Source organism: Sinohyriopsis cumingii, chromosome 3 (genome assembly GCF_028554795.1).
Source record: "Sinohyriopsis cumingii isolate HCF-2022 chromosome 3, ASM2855479v2, whole genome shotgun sequence".
Lineage (NCBI taxonomy): Eukaryota > Metazoa > Mollusca > Bivalvia > Unionida > Unionidae > Sinohyriopsis > Sinohyriopsis cumingii.
The window spans coordinates 87,757,994-87,779,189 of record NC_142963.1 but is presented as its reverse complement, the minus strand read 5'-3'; the positions used below and the strand labels follow the sequence as shown (position 1 = coordinate 87,779,189).

Below are 21,196 nucleotides of genomic sequence, written 5' to 3'. Positions count from 1 at the left end.
AGCTTGAGGGGGTACTGAACAAGGACCTGGAGGATATGATGGACTTCTTCAAGAAATGGCGCCTACAGCCAAGCGCAACAGAGACAGCCTCCAATGTCTTCCACCGTAACAATGCAAATGCGAACCATGAGCTTTGCTTCCTCCTCAATGGGCAGCATATAAAACATGACCTGACACCAACATACATTGGTGTGACCCTGGACAGATCACTTACATTCTACAACCACCTGAAGAAAACTGCAGCAAAACTTAGCACTTGAAACAACCTACTCCACAAACTGGCTGGCTCAACCTGGGGCACAAGTGCTCAGACATTCAAGACATCATCATTGGCCTTCTGTTACTTAACAGCTGAGTATTGCGCTCTTGTATGAGCTTGATCTTCCCACACTAAGTTAATTGATGTCCAGCTCAACACAACAATGTACATAATCTCTGGAACACTACAGCCTACTTCTTTACCATGGCTGCCATTACTTAGCAACATTTCTCCTCCACATCTGTGTCGCCAGGAAGCAACCACAAACATGTTGGCTAAGGTCTATGCCAGTGAGAAACTTCCACTGCACATTGACATCACCTCACATCCAGCAGTCCACTTGACTTCAAGATGCCCAATCTGGTTAGGTCCTTTGCTGGAGGATATGACAGCTATTTCGGAATGGAGTGTTGAGTGGTCTTCAGCAGAAGTTGTAAACTGCTCCCTCATAGCTGAACCATCTGTTTGCCCTCCTGGTTTCAATCTTCCACATCATCTGTGGACCGCACTGAACCACTTTTGGACAGGACAGAATCATTGTGCAGTCAACCTTGTACGATGGAGCCAGGCCACTAACTCTTCCTGTTGCTGTGGAGCTCTTCAGACCATGTCACACACTGTGAACAACTGTCCACTGACAAAGATCCCCAGTGGGCTGCAGGCTCTGCACCTTGCTAGTGATGACATCGTTAAATGGCTGAGCATGCACTACACATGATAATAATAATAATATAATAATAATAATAATATAATTCCCATGCAGGAGACTGCTATTTAACATTCACATCTGATGGACAGCACACTGTTTAGCATCATACCCACCAATGATGCTAGTGGAGGTGTTGTGAATTGGTATGTCATATTGACAATAGGGCTGATCACCACACAATGGCTGATGCACCTCTTCTAACCTCAACTTAAAAAGAGAGACACACTTCTGCAATTTTCTTCTCTTGAACCCTGCACCTCCTGCCTTTTGGTTCCCCCATTCATTTAGGGTTCTTTTCTACAGTTTTGTACATTGCATTGGGGTTCGATTTTTTTTAATGAAAATTCATTTTTCCAGGTTGTCTTCATTGGTTATCCTGCCTATTTATAAAAAATTAGTATATTTTAGGTATTGTCAAAAGAACATTAATTCCATTTATTTTTGTGTCCAATTGATGGGTGTAATTTGGGTTATATGGTATACAGCTTGGCCTTACTTCAGATGTGCACCTATCAAAAATCTACCAAGTCATCTAGGTCATTTCCTTGTCCTGGGCTTAAAGGTAAATTGTAAATTCAACAAGCTTTTTATGTTTTATATATTTTATAATTTATTTGTTGCTTTGATTGTCCAATTTTGACATATCCAGGCCATGCTGACTTAACTTTGTTCCCAATTGGAACCTCTCCTTGACCTTCACATGGTTCATCTCATCTAAGTTCAAGTCCTTGTTTTCCATCACACTGAAGAAGTTTTCTTACAAAACTTGATTCATGTTCATATTAGCTTCAGTTTGCAGGGTGAGTGGGCTGAATGCTTTGTGCATGGATCCAATCGACATGCAGTTCCATTCCTATGGCTCAGTAGTATTAATGACACAACCTGGTTTTGTGTCTAAACATGGTTACCATAGGTAAGCACCCAACAAATAACTATCTGCTTTCTCTCCTCAGTCTACCTTTGTAGAGAGGCAAAGCTGCAGGACCTGGTATGTGCCCCAAGATGCTAATCTTAAGTGCACAGAAAATGTTTGCGACTGCTTCAAGAGATCTTCCTACTGTTAAGGCAGGAAACCCACAAACACTGGCCACTTGGCAAATGGGCATTATTAGCTTTTGGCTCATGAAATACAAGCAATTTCCATGAGCATGGCCTTCAGTCATAATGTATCAATTTAAGACATAGTGGAGTCAGTTGTCTGGCATGCTCAGTCTTTCTCCAGCTTATATTTACATGTTGTCGCCTAGCAAACGGGATGGCTTAATCTCATTAGGCCACTGGTAGCTGCCCAGACATTTACCATGTACCATTCATAATAGCTCAAATCAGCCCTGGGTATGACTTTGCAACTTCCGCTGGATTCACTCAGGAAACTTTGGAATATAAGGAAATAGCCAACTGTAAGATCCCACTGGGATCACCTTTGTATGCATATAAATGTATAATTTTCAGGTGTGCTTACTTCATGTTAGCCGAATTACATCCATTCAGTATAGCAGTTATCATGTTCCTGTAGGATGATGTGGGTAGATATTGGATGCTCAGAAGGAATATTTTTTCAGTTAATGATTTTATTATGATCAATTCCTCCTACCCTTCCCAACAAATGTGAGTATCCTGTTACAGGTTTGTTTGAGGCTTAAACTAGTAAACAGCTAGGAAGAAGGGAGTTAATATGTAAGAGTTACTTTCGTTTATATGATTTTTAGACAGACATTTTTTCACCTGTTACAGGGAAGGGGTCTGGATTCAGAGGTAGTAGAGTTTCCTTATGTTGTTGTGTATTTTCAGAGAAATATAATTTACTAAAATATATCTTATTTTATTCATCTAACAGATGGTTGATATTGACTATCCAATGCTGGGTGAGAAAACTGAGGGTTTTTCTGGCAGTGATTTGAAAGAGGCCTGTAGAATAGCTGCCATTAACACAGTGCATGAGTTTATACAGGAGGGAAAAAACCAGTATGGCAATCAGTATATGTAAGTTCATATTTAACATGTAGTTCTCAATGATGATAATTCAGCAGATCAGTAGAAATCAGTTTACTGCCTAATTTTGTTAACCCACTGTAGAGTGTACTTTACAGTGATTTTTTGGGGTCTCTGCAACTAATAAACGACTGGGAAGATTGCCATGAAACTTTACAAACACATGTATCCCAAGGTCTAGTTGGTCCTGAATGAAACATCAATGCAGCCATAAAAATAATATTGTTATTATTAGTTCTCCAGATCGAATGGTTATATCAATATGGGGTTTTTGGTCTTCTTGTAATGTCTATATCATCCAAATGATAATGGTGACTGTTTCAATTCCCATATGGCTGCCTGAATATCAGTCTGTGTGAGGAACTCTTGTTTTGCAGTGGATAAGGGAATCCCACCCCCAGTTTTCAGTTTCTAGAATAGACATTGCCAGTGCTTACCATTGCCTTAAAAACACAGGAAAAGAAACAGATATAACAAGTATTTTTCTGCAGTAAGGAGGGAGGTGAGGGATGGGATTTGGGGAAGGTGCAAAGTGTAGACTTAAACATTTTTGGAAGATTTTGAAAAATCAGCAAAATTAAATTCTGTTTGATATTTCCATGCCAGACTTTTAACACTACAGATGGGAGCACCAGTCTTCCAATGTTGCAAATGTTCAGTTGACATTTTTCCAGTTTGTGTAGCCATGTTACAGATCAAATCAAGATTATGGATTTTATTGCCTGTCTCTCTTGTCTGGCATCAGGGTTTGGGGTTTTCTCTGACATTGTTGCTTAGAAAGCTACATAATTTGGTATTCAAAATTAGGTTAATGTGACATATTTCATGGTTCATTGATTTTAGTCAGCATTTGTCTTTATCTTGTCTGGAGTATTACACATTTCAGTGAATATTGGACCACCATGACTTTCATTTCACAGTCCAGTGAAATTTGTCAGTGTTTGTGTTTAGCTCTGTTCCTATTGTTATGGTTTGTGTTCAGATCATTTTCTCAGATACTAATACTTGTAGAGTGACACAAATTGATATTAGATGTGTCCATGTGTGGTTTAAAAGAACAAAAATGTACACTGACACACTGAATAAAAATGAATTTACAGTCTGACCATACTGCCATTGTTAGAACATTTGAATAAATTTGTTTAAAGCCAGCTCCAGGTATCTTCATGTTGAAGTTATACATGTGCCTTTGAAAATATACAGTTTAACTTGCCTCAGGTAGATATTTTTAAAGAAAATGTGACTTTGAAAATGTATTGTTAAATTGCCTCAGGTAGGTATTTCTACAGAACATGTGACTTTGAAAATTCACAGTTTTAATTGCCTTTGGTAGATATTGCTACAAAACACTTCTTTTAGGATTTTAATGTGTATCTGGTTATTTGAGGCCTGGAGAAATTTTAGTGATTGTATCTGTCCCAGACTGAATTGATGGAAATAAATCTGTCAAAAACTATCATCTGCTAAAATAAATGTGGCAGACTTTTGATTTTTTGTGTGAAACTTTAATATAAAATTGCAGTGTAACATTCCTTTATTTTGTTCAATGGGAATGCATTGGTAGTCACCACTCTCAGAACCTGTGGTAAAACTACAACAATGATTATTCATAATGCCCAAAATAAATGTTTCTTCCTTTCCTGAGCTACCTGATCATTGGTACAGCCACATTTAAATATTAGCACATGTTCAGTTCATTAATGTACCTGTACTAAAGTTTATGAATGACATTGGGTAAAAAAGAAGCCTATTGATTTTTGTGGACAATAGGTCATAGGTCAAGGTCACTTTGAAAGATGAAAAAAGTTGGGATTTTTTAATAATAATTTCCAGTTTATACTTTGACTATTGATTAGAGGGTCAAAAAGTCAAAGGTCAAGGTAATTGTTGCTTGTACATAGGTCATCATTTCTTGGTTGACAACCCATGCTGTTAGCCTTGCGACCCATTACCTTCCAGCCATCAAATGCTAAAGAAAAAAACCTCTTGGGTAGGAAATTTCAGATTGTTACGGTTGATATTGGCAGCCAGTGGAATATAATATGATGACCCAATTTTGGGTTGGGAACCACTGACATAGGATAATAAAAAAGACCTCTACAATTGTGGCAAGGATAATGAGAAAATAATCGTTTTGCACAGTTAGTTCATAGGTTCAGGTCACTGAGAGCTGTAGGTCAGTAATATCCATGGTATACCATACCCTACTAGTGCCAACATCAAGGACTGTTAAACATGGGATTGGTGTATAACATGTCATTCACAGTAGTCTTGTTTCTTTCAGGGACAGAATGACTGGCAGAATAAGGAACCTCACAATGGCAGATATAGAATATGGAGTTGACAAAGTGAGGGAATCCAAGAGGACAATTAAAGATTCTATGTCTATGATGCAGCTTGATTGATAATACACTTATTTTGTGTAAGAAGTTTTAGCCATATTGAAATAATAAAATAATGAGTAAGTGATATAATTTTCATTATTCATTTTCTTACGGTTTTTCAAAGAACAAAAGAGTATCATATTATAAACTCTGTTCCCAAATCCAGAGTTGTACATTGTAATGGCATGAAAATACTAGTATTTGTCCTTTTAATATCATCCTCAATCAAATTTACATTAGGAATAAAAGCCAGTTACCTCCCAATTCCAGTCCTACTTAAGACAAAACTTTGTTTTTTCTGTCACTATCATAGATGAAGGGCACTATTCCTTTTTACCTTCCCATGCTTTCATACAACAACACTATATAATAATAATAATAATAATGAGGACTTTGTATAGTGCCTAATCTTTAGAATCTCTAACATTAGACAACACCTATAACATAAAAAAATAAAAAACTATATAATGATATTATTACTGAAAACAAACACCATAAAATTAGAAAACATAAAAACATGCTATAAATATTTAAGGTGGGGAACATTATTAGGTCTTTAAGTTTGTTCTTGCAGTCGAAATAAAGTGAGTTTTAAGAGCACTCTTGAATGGGATCACTGTCTTTGTGTCTAAGTTCTGTGGGCAATTCATGCCACATTGCTGGACCATGGTATGCAAAAGAACTCTGTCCGTATGACTTTGTTTTCATAGTGGGAATAATGAGTATATGATTGTCAGAAGAGGAGTGTAAGCATCTTGCTGGTGTGTACACATGGGTGAGGTCGGATGGGTATGTTGGAGCAAGGGTCAGTCCATTTTTCTGCCTATACCGCCCTCCTCCTAGTAGAAAAAACAAGCTGGCTGAATCTCTCATTTTGGAGCAGTTTACGAATCTCCTGGAGTATGGAAATTCGATAGGTGGCAACCTGAATATTCTTGGAGATTTCAACTTTCACTTTGACTGACCCGGAAACCCAAACACATCAAAACTCCTAGATTCCATAAATGTTTTCAACCTCAAACAGTCAGTTAACCATCCCACCCATAAACACGGTCACATTTTAGTCTGGATTCTTCATAGACCTGATGATAACATTCTACGGTCCTCCCTGGTATCTCATGACCTTGCATCAGATCACCTCTGCATTATATGCCATCTTGACATGTCAGTCCCTGACCCTCCACCTTTATCGGCTACTAAGAGAAACCTCTGTTTGATAAATAGAACCAAACTAATGCACGACATCCAAGCAAACCTAACAACTTGCTTACCTCCTACAGCAGAACAACTCGATAACTGCCTGCGTTCATTGCTTGACAAACATGCCCCAGCTACCAAGTGCAGAGTATCAATTCAAAAGTGTTCTCGGGGGCCTCGAGTGGCCGAGTGGTCTAAAACGCTCTTCGTTACGGATCACTGCCATCTCACCTCTGCCTATGGCGGTTCGAGTCTCGGATTAAGCCAATGTGGGTATGTGAGAAAGCTTGCCAGTAGCTTCTCGTGGGTCAGTGGTTCTTTCCGGGGTTTTCCCGAGTTCTTCCTCCACCATTAATACTGGCCGCCATGTATGTGCTGAAAAATGGCGTTAAACCCCACAACAACAACAACAACATCAGAAGTGTTCTCCAATGGTATAGCAGTGTTAGGGACCAGCTTCACACTGCTAAAAGAGACCGCCGTAAAGCTGAGAGGCTTTGGCTTTCCACCAGACTCACTATTCATAAGCAAATCTATGAAGCCGCTAAGAAGAATGTCACAGATATAGTTCATGCAGTGAAATCAGCCCACTACACTACTAAGATCATGGAAAGTTCCAGCTGCAAAGAGCTCTTCAAGATTACTAACAAGCTCATGTCAAGGAACAAATCTACACCACTTCCAGCTACCTTCTCTTCAGTCGACCTTCTGGACATGTTTGCAAATTTCTTCCATGACAAAGTACAAACCATTAGAGATAAGCTTGACACCACAATTTCAATTGACTCGTCGTCACCATACAGTTGGGATACAGAATTTGACTGGCAACCATTAGCAGCATTTGAACCTGTCTCTATGGATTTCGTACGTACAATCATGATGAAGAGTGCACCAAAGTCATGTGAACTTGATCCAATTCCAACATCACTGCTGCTTGAGTGCTTAGATCCAGTATTGCCTTCACTAACTGATGTTATTAATACCTCTCTCTCATCCGGGGAATTCCCATCATTTTTCAAAACTGCCATTGTAACGCCTCTGCTGAAGAAACCACACTAGACCATAACAATTTAAAGAACTACCACCCAGTTTCTAATCTTCCATTCATATCAAAAATCTTAGAAAAGGTTGTTCTATCCCAGCTTGTATCTCATCTGAATTCAAACAGTCTTTTTAGCTATGTACAATCTGCATATTGCCCTTGCCACAGTACTGAAACTACTCTTCTAAAAGTAGTTAATGACATTCTCTCTGCATTGGATATTGGAAAGATTACAGTCCTCACCCTCCTTGATTTGTCTGCAGCATTTGACACAATAGACCAAGATATATTACTTCACCATCTCCAGCTTGTATTTGGCATTCATGATACAGCCATACTGTGGTTCAAGTCCTACTTGGTCAACAGGACACAAATTGTATCTGCAAATGGAATATGCTGATGACACCCAAATATACAAGTTTAGCCACCCAACTGAAGTTGATGCTACAATCCAAGGTGTAGAAAGGTGCATTTCTGATGTGAAATCATGGATGACATGTAACAAGCTGCAGATGAATGATGATAAAACTGAGGCCATTCTGATCACAACACAAAGACTTTCTCATTCACATCCTTTACCTCAAACAATAAATATCAGCAACACCAACATTACATTCACACAATCAGTATGAAACCTAGTTGTTACTCTGGACAGTACTCTCACATTGCACCAACATGTCATGAACATATGCAAGGCTGCATATCTTGAGCTGAGATGCATCAGCTCAATTCGCAAATATCTTTCAGTTGATGCCACTAAAACACTTGTGTGTTCATTAGTACTTTCAAGACTGGACTATTGTAACTCAATTCTGTCTGGTTCATCTCAGTATCTGCTCCAGAAACTTCAAAAAGTTCAAAACACAGCTGCTTGGATCATACTTAGAGTACCACGATCAGAGCACACCTCCCCGCTGCTCTGTACCCTACATTGGCTATCCATTCGATCCAGAATCAAACACAAAATTTGTTCTCTGTGCTACGTTTCACTGTCGGACTCTAGTCCAACATACCTATCCGACCTCACCCATGTGTACACACCAGCAAGATACTTACGCTCCTCTTCTGACAATCACACACTCATTATTCCCACTATGAAAACAAAGTCATATGGACAGCGTTCTTTTGCATACCATGGCCCAGCAATGTGGAATGAATTTCCCACTGAACTTAGACACAAAGACACAGTGATCACATTCAAGAGGGCTCTCAAAACTCACTTATTTCAACAGCAAGAACAAACTTTAAGACCTAATAATGTTTCCTACCTTAAATATTCTCAGCATGTTTTTGTAATAATATTATTATATGTTTTTTATCTTACAGGTGTTGTCTAATGTTGTAAAGTGCTTAGAGCTTCTAAAGATTAGGCGCTATACAAAGTCCTCATTATTATTATTATTATTACCATAACTTTTTATGTCCTATAATTTTGCCAAGATGTCATCAAAATTATATATCACTGTGATCAAAAGAACTTATAGTTCTGGTAGTTCTTAACTATCCATCAAGATATTGAAGTAGAAATGACCGCTCACAATGTATTGACTTTAAACGTCTGTGTGACTGATGCTCTGCTGGAAATGACTCCATGCAATTCATGATGTACTTCTTCATCTTGACTTACTGGTAAGTTCAGAATTTTTTTTTTAATGTTCTTTGAATGCATGTAAAGTTATTCAGTCCAAGTGAAGATTACAGTACAGATTTGTGCTCCTTTACTCAGGGCGTGAATGAGTTCCTTGAATGCATGTGAAAAGTCTTCAGTCAGTATGAAGATTACAGTATGGAGTTATGCTTCTTTACTCATTGTGTGAATGAGTTCCTTGAATGCATGTGAAAAGTCTTCAATCTGTATGAAGATTACAGCATGGAGTTATTTCACCTTTACTCAGGGCGTGAATGAGTTCCTTGAATGCATGTGAAAAGTCTTCAATCTGTATGAAGATTACAGTATGGAGTTATTCCACCTTTACTCAGGGTGTGAATGAGTTCCTTGAATGAATGTGAAAAGTCTTCAATCTGTATGAAGATTACAGTATGGAGTTATTTCACCTTTACTCAGGGTGTGAATGAGTTCCTTGAATGCATGTGAAAAGTCTTCACTCTGTATGAAGATTACAGTATGGAGTTATTTCACCTTTACTCAGAGTGTGAATGAGTTTCTTGTATGTATGTGAAAAATCTTCAATCTGTATGAAGATTAATGTATAGAGTTATGCTCCTTTACTCAGTGTGAATGAGTGTGAAAAGTCTTCAATCTTTATGAAGATTACAGTATGGAGTTATGCTCCTTTACTCAGTGTGTGAATTGAGTTCCTTGAATGCATGTGAAAAGTCTTCAATCTTTATGAAGATTACAGTATAGAGTTATGCTCCTTTACTCAGTGTGTGAATTTAGTTCCTTGAATGCATGTGTAAAGTCTTCAATCTTTATGAAGATTACAGTATGGAGTTATGCTCCTTTACTGTGTGTGTGAATGAGTTCCTTGAATGCATGTGAAAAGTCTTTAATCTGTATGAAGATTACTGTATGCAGTTAATGTGCCTGCTCTTTTGATTGATGGTAACTTGGATTATGTATTATTGTGTGATGAAATTATAGCTCAGGGTTGGGCAAAATACAGCCCGAGGGCCAGATCTAGCCTGTGGCCTGGTTTTATCTGTTAATTTACATCATAGGGTGTGGCTTTAAAAGTGCCCAGAAGAAAGTTGCCCATGCTCAGGAGAAAAGGCAAATAGCTGATCTTATTTGTTACTGGAACTAAAGCAATAATGAAGTGTCATAATTTTGAAGACTTTAATTTTGGACATGCTCAAGTGGAAACAGTGGCAGATATTCTGTGGAGGCCAAAATAGCAGCTTGCATATTTCAGCAAGAGAAGTAACTTATGATCAGGTCTATTGAGACTCATGCTTTTTTTGTTGTAAAGAGAGTCACCCATCCCACGCCACCCTACCACCTTGCAAATATTTAAAGCTAAATAGTAATTTTAGAATACAGGATACATGAATTTCAATTCATGTTAAATAAATTAGCAAACTAGTACACCATTAATTGAAATCTGTAATTTGAAACAAGGAAACAGTCATAATATTTTGCGAGGCCTAATAGACATTGTGTCAACTAGGTGATCCCAACTTTTCTTTCCACTCCCGTTTCACTATGAGTATGACTTTGCTTTCACAAGCTTACATATTTGTCAGGTGAGTGGGATTAGGCAGACTTGGACCTCTTGCTTGAGTATTAGTCACTTGTTCATAACATGAATCTTGGAGATGAAGGCCTGAAATGTGTGATATGAATCTGTGTGGTATATACCTGGCACTGGACCTGCATGTGTGTGTAACATAAATGAATATAGGTATATTTTACACTGAACAAATGAATGCATCTGTTTGGTGCTAAGGAATAAGAAGACAATTCTTTATGACACATCATTTACTACATTGTCACACCAAAATGATTGGGAACAGAATAAAATAACTGTCCTAGTTACAGACAAACTTAAACAAATCATCTTTATCATACAAAAGGTAAAATATTTATAATTCTTAAAAAATGTACAAGAAGGATTTAACACTTCTTAATGTTTCCATTTAACATATTTGCAACAAGTTAATAAATAATACATGATAAGAATGAGCATGATGATATAAATGGGTCACGATGCCTGGGTCTTTATTATCAAAACTTTATATGCAGAAAACTTGAGATCAAGCTCAAAACACTGAAATCAGAAATTATACTTAGCAGAAAGAAAGAATAAAAGAATATATATATAGAATACAGGGCCAGAAATGCCATTGGGAAATAGTCTTTGATTTAGTAGAATACAGGGCCAGAAATGCCATGGGGAAACAGTCTTTGATATAGTACAATACAGGGTCTGAAATGTCCAGGGATTTAATAAAGTAACAATTTAAATAAGTATAATAAACATTGTATGTTATCACCACTCATTAGATAAAAGTAGATTTAATTGTATCTATAAGTTTTTCTCCTCATAACATTCCATACAGTTGAAGATATCCAGTGCTAAGAATATAGGTGAAGGGCAATTGGAGAATAAATAGTTATTTCTACACAAGATGTGTGTAATGTTTAGAAGTAGAGAAAGCTCTGTACTTAGGTGCATATACTCAAGTCCAAAGAATGTCACCAATGTATTGTCAATGCTGATATTTATGCCCCCCCCCCAATTATAAACCATTTTTCCTTTATGGTGAAAAAAAAAAAAATCAAAGAAATTTCTTACCGAGGACCATGCTTGATAGAGTTTACTGTATTTGTTTTACAGTGTAAAAAATATGCTAAATGTAATAAAAGCATGGAGAATTACTGCAAATTTGTACGTTTTTTAATTAAAACTACACATTTAATTTGTAGCAACCCATCATTATCTTGATAATAAGAGAAAACAAGCTACATGTAAAATTCTGTATTCCTCAGTCAAACTTCATATTGAAATAAAAACAAGTGTTTTTATCAACAGTCAAAAGAAACTGATGTTGGTGACTTACTCTTGTTTAAATGAAAACCACATCTGCAGTTCATTGTGAGTGATTTCGCTTGAAATCAAAGCTTCAAGCTTGGTACATACTTAACAGCTGCAGTTGTAGGGATGGTGTTGAGTTCATTGACTAAAAGGTTACACTTGAAACATGTCAAAGTTGCAAGTCTGTCTTGGTGAACATTTGCAAAAGATTTCTTTATGTTCATTTTTCATTTCTTTTTTTTAAATTTCGTTTCTTTCTTTTTTTGTAAAATGTTTGCATACAGGACAAATTCAGGCTTATAAATGAAGAAACAGCTACTCTGGATGTTGTTGTTGCTGCTATGGGTTTAACACCATTTTTGAGCACAAGATAGGCTATACATGGTGGCCAGTAGAACCTGAGAAAAGCCCAGAAAAAAAACACCAATCCATGGGAAGCTTCTGACAAGCTTTGTTACCTACATATACTCTGGTATAATAAGTTTCAAATTAAATCAGCCAATATGATAATCATTTTTTTTAAATTGAAGCTTAATTATCTGTTGATTGAATATATATTAGTGATGTTACTTTTGGACAAACTATCTCCAAAAAGATTTAATTTTTTGAAAATTGCATTTTTTTATGCTGAATATCAAATCAGGCTTAGAGATCATAAAAGTTCGAAACTTGAGTTAGAAGGCAATTTTTGGGTTCTCAACCAATCAAAAAAGATTTTGCATCTGTCATTTGAACAGATTTGTAGTTTTTCGCTGTGTGATTCAACTTAGGGGGTATGGTGTGCTTGCAAATATCAGTGAATAATCTGGTCTTTGAAAATCTTTTAAAAGAAGATGGATACATAAACCAGTAGATGCACAACAAAAATATTGTTATAAACTAATGTTCAATAGATGGCTGTAGAAAAGAAGGAACATATTTTTATTATATTACTGGCAGAATGATCAGTTAACTAAAATGCCTATAGTGGCATGCCAGTAGTCACCTGAACTGATAGCATTGTTTTGCTTCTTTGTTTTGGGTTTATATTTGGGGAGTAAATGAACCATTTTCTACAGAGCCTTGGGAATAAAATGTTTAAGATCTGGTACAATGAAAGGTGCTTGGGAATGATAAAGGAATGGAAATAATAAATAAGCAAGGATATCTGCCTTTGGAATACATACCTCAGACATTGTTGTTCAAAATAGGATTTCCATAGTTATATGGATGATGCTCGAGTCAGTTATATGTTTCATGTGCAATAACACTTTTGGTCATTATATCTTAATCTAAATGCCATTTGTCTTTACAAAGCACACATATGGAAACTAAATATAGTGCATGTTAATTACATGATTTTGTTTATTAATGTATAATTAATTGAACCATTTATAATTACCATAGTATATTAGTCCCTCACCAAATATGAAAAAAAATGGAGTTTATACAAATGAGCAGTTATAATAAGTTTTTATTTATACAATGCCATACAAATAATATAATTGTTTTAATACAAATTTACAGTTGTCCCCCACTTGAGAGGCCACCCCCAGAGCACAGACCACCTTGCCCATCACTAAAATAGTATATTTTGTACCATTTTGTCACCAAAAAAAAAGGCCACCCCCAAATCAGAGGCCACCTTGCTCAACATTAAAATAATATATTTGGACTATTTTGTCTTCATCAAGGAGGCTATGTCAGGTTTATAGTAGGGTGGCCTTATAAGATGGGGACATTTTTAGTTCTCTGTTTATAGTTTTTCACTAGGGTGGCCTTTTAAGATGGGGACATTTGTAGTTCTCTGTTTATAGTTTTTCACGAGGGTGGCCTTATAAGATGCGGACATCTGTAGTTTCTGTGGGCTGGCCTTAAAAGATGGGGACATAGGCAATTCTTTGTGTATATAGTTTTTCAGTTTGGTGGCTTTATAAGATGGGGACTGCTGTAATGCTATAAGAGGGGGACAAATGTAGTTCTTGTAAACACCATAACCTGTATAATATAGCCATTCATAACTGTAGATTTCTTTCAGCTTTTTCTCCAGATTTAATATGTCAAATTTTTGTGATACAAGATTGAATGCAAAAATACTCAGATAATTGCCAGATCTGGCCTAAATATTCACCCCACCACCCTTAATACATGTAGCCATATTGGACAGGTTCTGATGTATATAAGTGCCATTTGAGCTGTAGAGTTCACTTGTTACAGGTTTGGACTTGAAATAGAGAAGTTCATAATAAGTGAGGGACTACTGGATAAAACTGATGGAAGACATATTTAACTTTATACAGGGTCAGATGAACTACAGTTTCCAGTCTCTTTTCAGTTGCATATCTGCATGTTCTTGAATGATCAGTCAATGGTTTTTTGTTTGGCTGATTATTTATCTGAAAGAAAGAAATACAATTAAAAATTAAATGAGTCTGACTCCAGCAATACTGGATGCTTATTATATATTTTGTCAACAATGTGGGCTTACATTCAGAATACTAAATTCTATAAAGCAAGTTGGCAGAAAAAGCATCTACCAGGCACATATTTATGGCAGATTACACCAACAATAGGGTAACTTAAATGGCCATTGTCCAGCAAGAAGCTATGGGTATATATGTACAATCTATGTAACTAAGGCAAAGTGAAACACTATTACTTACATGAATTCATCAGTAAATCATTAATATGATACTTCAACAAATAAACTACCTGGTCAGATCAGTTAAGACCATTGTGTGTGTGTGTGTGTGTGTATGTGTGTTTGTGTACCACATATATTAAAAATAACATGGCATTTAAAGTGTTGGTATAAAGTAAATTGATATACAAATACTATTGGTATATCAAATTGTGATCCATTCATGGTGCAGTAATACAAATATATAAACATTCTTTCAATTGCGGACCCATAGATCAATGATGAATTTCTACTCAATCGTCAATCATAAATGACATATGAAAATAACAATAAAAAGTATTAATAGTCTCTATTTTCTAAATGAAATTAAAATGGTACACAATTTCATCAGAATATTTATTTTTTCCATTGCCTTCTCCCCTCTCATCTGTAAGGGACATAATAAGCAAAAATCTGGAGTGCGAGAGAAAAACATTGTGCTGAACGAAAACATTAAAACTGAATTTGTACCAAGTAACCTACAGTATGTTGGTTCATCATAACCGTAGGTTTATGCTTTCCTTGGGATCTATCTAGAGTGTTCATAATATCAGTGATACATTATGTAACTAAGTTGCAATAGCCAGTCAACACTAGGCCTATATGTTAAATTTGTTGGTTATGAGGCACACATACTGTAGCATATTTAATGCTTTATTGTTGTTGTTTCTTAAACCTATTATAATGTTCTACATATCAATTAATAATTATTTAATATAAAAATATCCAAATAGTCACCCTTGCCTTTGCCTCTCTCTCTCTCTCTCTCTCTGGATTATCATAACTAGATAAGGTGAAAATCCATGAAAGTACGAGTGTTGTTGATTTTCCCTTCTGTTATGCAATGATGTCTCTGGACCTATGAATGATGGTAAAGTTTAGTCAAACCGTCCAAAGGAGAGAGAGTGAGAGAGAGAGAGAATTTTATAGTTTTTAGAAATGTTAATTAAAGCAGAATAATGACTTATATGAATTGTCAATATATCAAAAGTATTTTAATTACCTCTTGTTGATTCATCAGTTTGCTTAGTTTCTATTTCCATAAGCCAGTATGTGAATGCCTGACAGTTCAGGTTCAGTGTACAAGAGGCTAACCGTGTTTATAGTGCACTACTTTCTTCATAAAAACCATATTTCATGTTTAAATCATGAGTGTGTCTTATATTGATTTAATAAATGTGAATAAAAATAGAAACTAAAAAAGAAAACAATAAATTGATCAATATGCATATGTGATTATGAACAACAAGAAAAATCCTAGAACAACATTTTGTAGCGGACATGCTCGCAGGGATGTGAGGAGTTCATTCACTCGGTCAATACACAGTTGCCCCGAGCATATAGCTCCACTCAGAGTGCAAATATGTGTATTTATATGTGATATAAATAATATATATAGTATGTATACTGTATCAATGATATACCACTCATATAAATTTTTCAATAAAAGGAAACTTGGTAAGCCTCGTTTCCTTTTAATTAAAAATTTATACATCTTGTATATTATTGATACAGAATACATCACTCCACTATATATATATATATATATATATGATCTTATATATATATATATATATATATATATATATATATATATATATATATATATATATATATATATATATATATATATATATATATATATATATATGATCTGTCTATGGTCTATAATAATGCATACATTATACAGGGTAAATTTCATTATTAATACTTTGGTTACAAAATGATATTTGGAATGGTAACTTGTATCAGAGAATGTAAATGTTGCCCCCACTATTATTAGAAACTAAAATGCACAAGAGAGTTGTAATTATTAATGAACATTGGACTAACTATTACGAAAACTAAAATTTCCATCAGAAAATGTGAAGTTAGACACCTCACATTCACCTCCTGTTTGTTCAACAGCTAACATACAATGCAATCTATGAAGGCAGTTGAATGATTGGGTAATACATGTTAAAGTAAATTACACCAAATGTACCTTGAATAACATAGGTTATTTCCAATGTAATCATGTTATTTATTTCACTTTGATCAGTTGTCTCTGAGTGCATGCAATAATCAAGTGATGCAATGATATTGTACCCATAAATTACTTTTTACATCCAATCTCATGACAACTTTATGAGACAATAACATAGATTTATTGGAAATAATTTTCTACAGATAATGTAATTAAACATTAATTTTGCAACTGTAAAGGAATACATCTTTTAAAAAAAGTACATTTAATACAGCAACAAAATATGAACATCTTTATTCTTGCTTTATGCTTTAAAAATATTAAGCAATAATTTTAAAAAAATACAACAATATACTTTTATAATCATAATCTAACCAAAGATGCAACAGCAAACATAAGTGCATGCATTAATGGCCACACAAGGAATCTTTCAAAAAGTCATTTCAGAGAGGCAACAAAAAACTTTAGTTCATGCCACAGAAAGAATCTTTCAAAGGGCTGAAGACAAAACAGCAAACTTTTATTCGTGCATTAAAAGCCACAGAAGGAATTAGTGCTGTTAGTAGTGTGGCCACCTGTCATGCAAATAAACATATGAAGATATATCATTAAACACGGCTCAAAGATAAATGCAAACACCCAAGTGCTTAAGAAAAATATAAACCAGGAATATATGATGTATTGTACAACTTGGAGTCTTTTGGATTTTGTATTTGGAAGTCGGGAACAATTGTATAAAAATGAGGAGTCCAACAAAAAGCACATTGTAAGCAATGTTTTATACATTGTTACAATGTATTAAAAAACCTGAAGTGAAAATGTTGATGACTATATCACGTAAAATTATTTGTCGTTACTTAGTGTAGAGTTAAATGTAATGTACATAGGTAAATAAAACTAAGGCGATAGACAATTGGTATGAATTCTCAAGAGTCACGTCAATACGAAGTGTGAATTTCGTTTTCTTGTGTTTCAATATAGTTCCTTTTCATACATGGGTCAAGATACATTAACCTGGAGAAATGTTTTACTTTAGAATGATAAATGGGCATAACTTTTAATGCTGAAAAAAGAAACCTTATTAAATCATATACAATTTAAACTAATTCAGGAACCCCATACTGGAAACGGAAGGAGATAAGAAAAGTAGAAGCCCTGTTGCTTCCATGGTACTCAGTTTTTCTACACGTTTCCGTGTGACAAGCATGCATGCTTTTAGACTCTGAAATAAAAAAACAAGTCTGTTACTTAAAATCGGTGCAATAACTACTATTTTCAAATTCATTTTTAGTAATTGGGACAAGACTAAAAGACGAGCTGGTCAACAAAACACCTGGAGGATCAACGGTAGAAAGAGATAAAAAGATGATGGCATATGTGGTTACTGTCAGCCGTTAAGATTTAATGTCCAGAGCTACATGTTACTTTGTCTTGATAGTATTCAGAGGGGAGAGAGATATATAGGAGGGGTTATCAGAAACAAAATCAGTCCATTCACATTTTCAAACTCACATCTGGCAGTCTAATGAAAATCCAGGTTTGCAACTCAATATACCTAGGTAGTTTCCATCTTTAGCGTTTCTTCACCAGTGGTTTCAAGCTCTTTAGAAATGGTTTCTTCGGTGATTGAGTCAACGTCATTGTCACTTTCCTCTTCAGTCCATATCTCGTACGATTCGTCATCTTCGTCGTAAGAAAATTCTCGTACTATCTCTGTCTTTCTAGCCAGAATCTTACTTCTCTCAATCCTACCATTATCAACTACGGCTATTTCCGTCTTTATCTTCACTTTGTCTAAAACTTCTGTGATGCCATCCGCCTCGTATTTGATAGTTGTATGCTTTCCATCTGTGACCGTATCATTCATCTCTCTCTCAATCTCTGATTTACCTGCATCAATTATTAACTTATGTTCAGTGTATGCCTTAAGTGTCTCATCCTCATCCTGTACTGCCCATATTTCGGAATTGGCTGTCTCAGTCTCATCCTGTATTGCCCAAGTTACCGAATTGGCTGTCTCAGTATCACCCTGTACTGCCCAAGTTACCGAATTGGCTGTCTCAGTATCACCCTGTACTGCCCAAGTTACCGAATTGGCTGTCTCAGTCTCATCCTGTACTGCCCAAGTTACCGAATTGGCTTTCTCAGTCTCATCCTGTACTGCACAAGTTACCGAACTGGCTGTCTCAGTCCTATCCTGTACTGCCCAAGTTTCCGAATTGGCTGTCTCAGTCTCATCATGTACTGCCCAAGTTGCCGAATTGGCTTTCTCAGTCTCATCCTGTATTGCCCAAGTTGCCAAATTGGCTGTCTCAACCCTATCCTGTACTGCCCAAGTTTCCGAATTGGCTTTCTCAGTCTCATCATGTACTGCCCATGTTGCCAAATTGGCTTTCTCAGTCTCATCCTGTACTGCCCAAGTTACCGAATTGGCTTTCTCAGTCTCATCCTGTATTGCCCAAGTTGCCAAATTGGCTTTCTCAGTCTCATCATGTACTGCCCAAGTTACCGAATTGGCTTTCTCAGTCTCATCCTGTATTGCCCAAGTTACCGAATTGGCTGTCTCGGTCCTATCTTGCACTGCCCAAGTTGCCAAATTGGCTGTCTCAGTCTCACCATGTACTGCCCAAGTTACCGAATTGGCTTTCTCAGTCTCATCCTGTACTGCCCAAGTTTCCGACTTTGCTGTCTCTGTCTCTAGCCAAACCGTTTTATTATCCGACTTAGTTTCCTCGTTTTTAGACTTAATCCTCTCAGCAGCTGATTCGGCTGTCTCCGTTTCCAATATGGATGTCATTCTTTCAGATTTAATTATGTACGTTTCTGGATTTACCAACGTCTGTAATACATCAACTCTATTTTCATTAGTCTCTACCTGTCCTTGTTCAGCTTCGGGTTTTGTGTTAATTCTCTCCCTGTTGTTTGTTACGAATTCTAAAGCTACTTCAGTTTCCGTAGAGTCCGTTTTAAACATTTCATTTCCAGACACTGGTGCCTGTAGATTTAGTGGCTCTATCTGTTTTGTTTTAGTCTGTTTGGTCTCAGCTCTAATCGTACATTTTGCAGATTCTATTATTTCAGCAGCCTTTTTAGTGGCCACGTCTTCTACATTCATTGTAGAGTGATCTTCTTTGACATCTATCGACGCAACCTGTACCGTATCGTGCCTTTCCACAGACGTCTCAGTCTCATCATTTGTATCCTCTCTTATTTCGTCTCTCCCACCCACAAACTTGTCTGCGTCAACTGGTTTGACTGCAGTTTCATAGGGTGTTCTTTGGACCATGTTATCGGTTGCTGCGGACACAACTACTGTTGATTTCATCTCCGTTTGAGCCATATTAGTTTCGGCTTTTGCTGTTTTATTCTCTAATAACATCGTATTGGCGCTATTATACGTTTGTTCCACTTCAAATGTTTGATATTGTATAGATGTTGACCCCGTCTTAGATTGAGCTGTTTCACTTACAGTTTCTTGCGTCTGAAATTGTATCACTTTACTTGCCAGTGATTGCTCCGCTTCGCTTGCCTGGGATTGTTGGTCCTCCACTTGTCTTGCAGCTGGCTGTACTTGACTTTGACGGAATGCATCTGGTTTAGTCGGTGCTTGGAAAGCCTTTACTTGTGTCTGAGCTAAGTCGGCCTCGAAGCAACTTCCCTGTGATGTTGGTGCCCGAACCACAGGTCCCATCTCTTGTCTCATGTAACCACCATTGACTACCTCTTGTAGTTGTTTAACATTTTGATGAACTTGTGCTGATTGATTGTCAACCATAACGTTTTTTTCACCCCTCAGCTGTGTCTCTGGAAGGCAAAACGGCCTAAGCTCTAGACCGACGTACCCACATTCGTCTACCCCCATTCTTTCAGTCTGTAGCACGTCTTGATTAAATTTCGTCGGTCCATTGTCAGCTACGTCTTGTCTGAGAGACTGTGTTTTTTCAGGACTGATAGTTCGTGGTTTCTCTGGACTAAAACTTCGACTATTATTCGTACTGATCTTTCTGAGCATATGAAGCTTATCTTCTACATTATTCCTCTCCATGTCAACCATGTACCGAATCATCTCGGTCCTGTTCTCCGGATGACTGGTCGCGTCCAATCTACCATTTGCTCCGTCCAGTCTAGTCACCTCCCTTGTCTGTCCCGATCTACATCTCTCCTGCCTTATCGTATTTTGTAACATGGTTGTTTTTCTATCTCTTTCATCTTCCTCCGCTTCCCTATATTTATCAATCAAGGGAGCATACATGTCTTGGTACCTAAATAAGTAACTCTCCACTGGTTGACACGCTGAAAAGGAAATTGGAACATTCTGATGTCCCTATGACATACACGTTGTGATATGGAACTATACCGTACGACCACATAAAAAAGCAGTATGTGACAAGTAGAAAACATGTATCTAACAGTTTCTATGAGTTTGTTTTAGACGGGTTTGTATAATATCCTTGTTTATCTATAGACTGTTGATATACCATTATTTCAA

At 36.5% G+C, this 21,196-nt stretch overlaps 2 protein-coding genes across 3 annotated transcripts in view; one reads left to right on the top strand and one right to left on the bottom strand.

Annotated features, from left to right (window-relative positions):
- LOC149803251 (outer mitochondrial transmembrane helix translocase-like) overlaps positions 1 to 5,434 on the top strand; it is a 50,289-nt gene extending 44,855 nt beyond the window's left edge. The window contains exons 10-11 of the mRNA XM_089952904.1: positions 2,806 to 2,951; positions 5,245 to 5,434. Coding sequence (XP_089809030.1) covers positions 2,806 to 2,951; positions 5,245 to 5,365 — 267 coding nt within the window. The 3' untranslated portion in view covers positions 5,366 to 5,434. The remainder of the gene's footprint in view (positions 1 to 2,805; positions 2,952 to 5,244) is intronic.
- A 5,573-nt stretch (positions 5,435 to 11,007) lies between these two features.
- Positions 11,008 to 20,963, bottom strand: LOC149803250 (uncharacterized). Of its 2 annotated transcripts, none has more exons than XM_089952901.1 (2): positions 18,220 to 20,963; positions 11,008 to 14,457 (listed from the first exon to the last, which is right to left on the bottom strand). In XM_089952901.1, exon 1 carries the CDS (start codon positions 20,957 to 20,959, stop codon positions 18,263 to 18,265), a length of 2,697 nt encoding a protein of 898 aa, XP_089809027.1. In that variant the 5' UTR covers positions 20,960 to 20,963; the 3' UTR covers positions 11,008 to 14,457; positions 18,220 to 18,262. The 2 variants fall into 2 exon arrangements, with proteins under 2 accessions (XP_089809027.1, XP_089809029.1); XM_089952903.1 differs by having other exon boundaries at positions 18,263 to 20,963.
- Between the last annotated feature and the right edge of the window lie 233 nt (positions 20,964 to 21,196).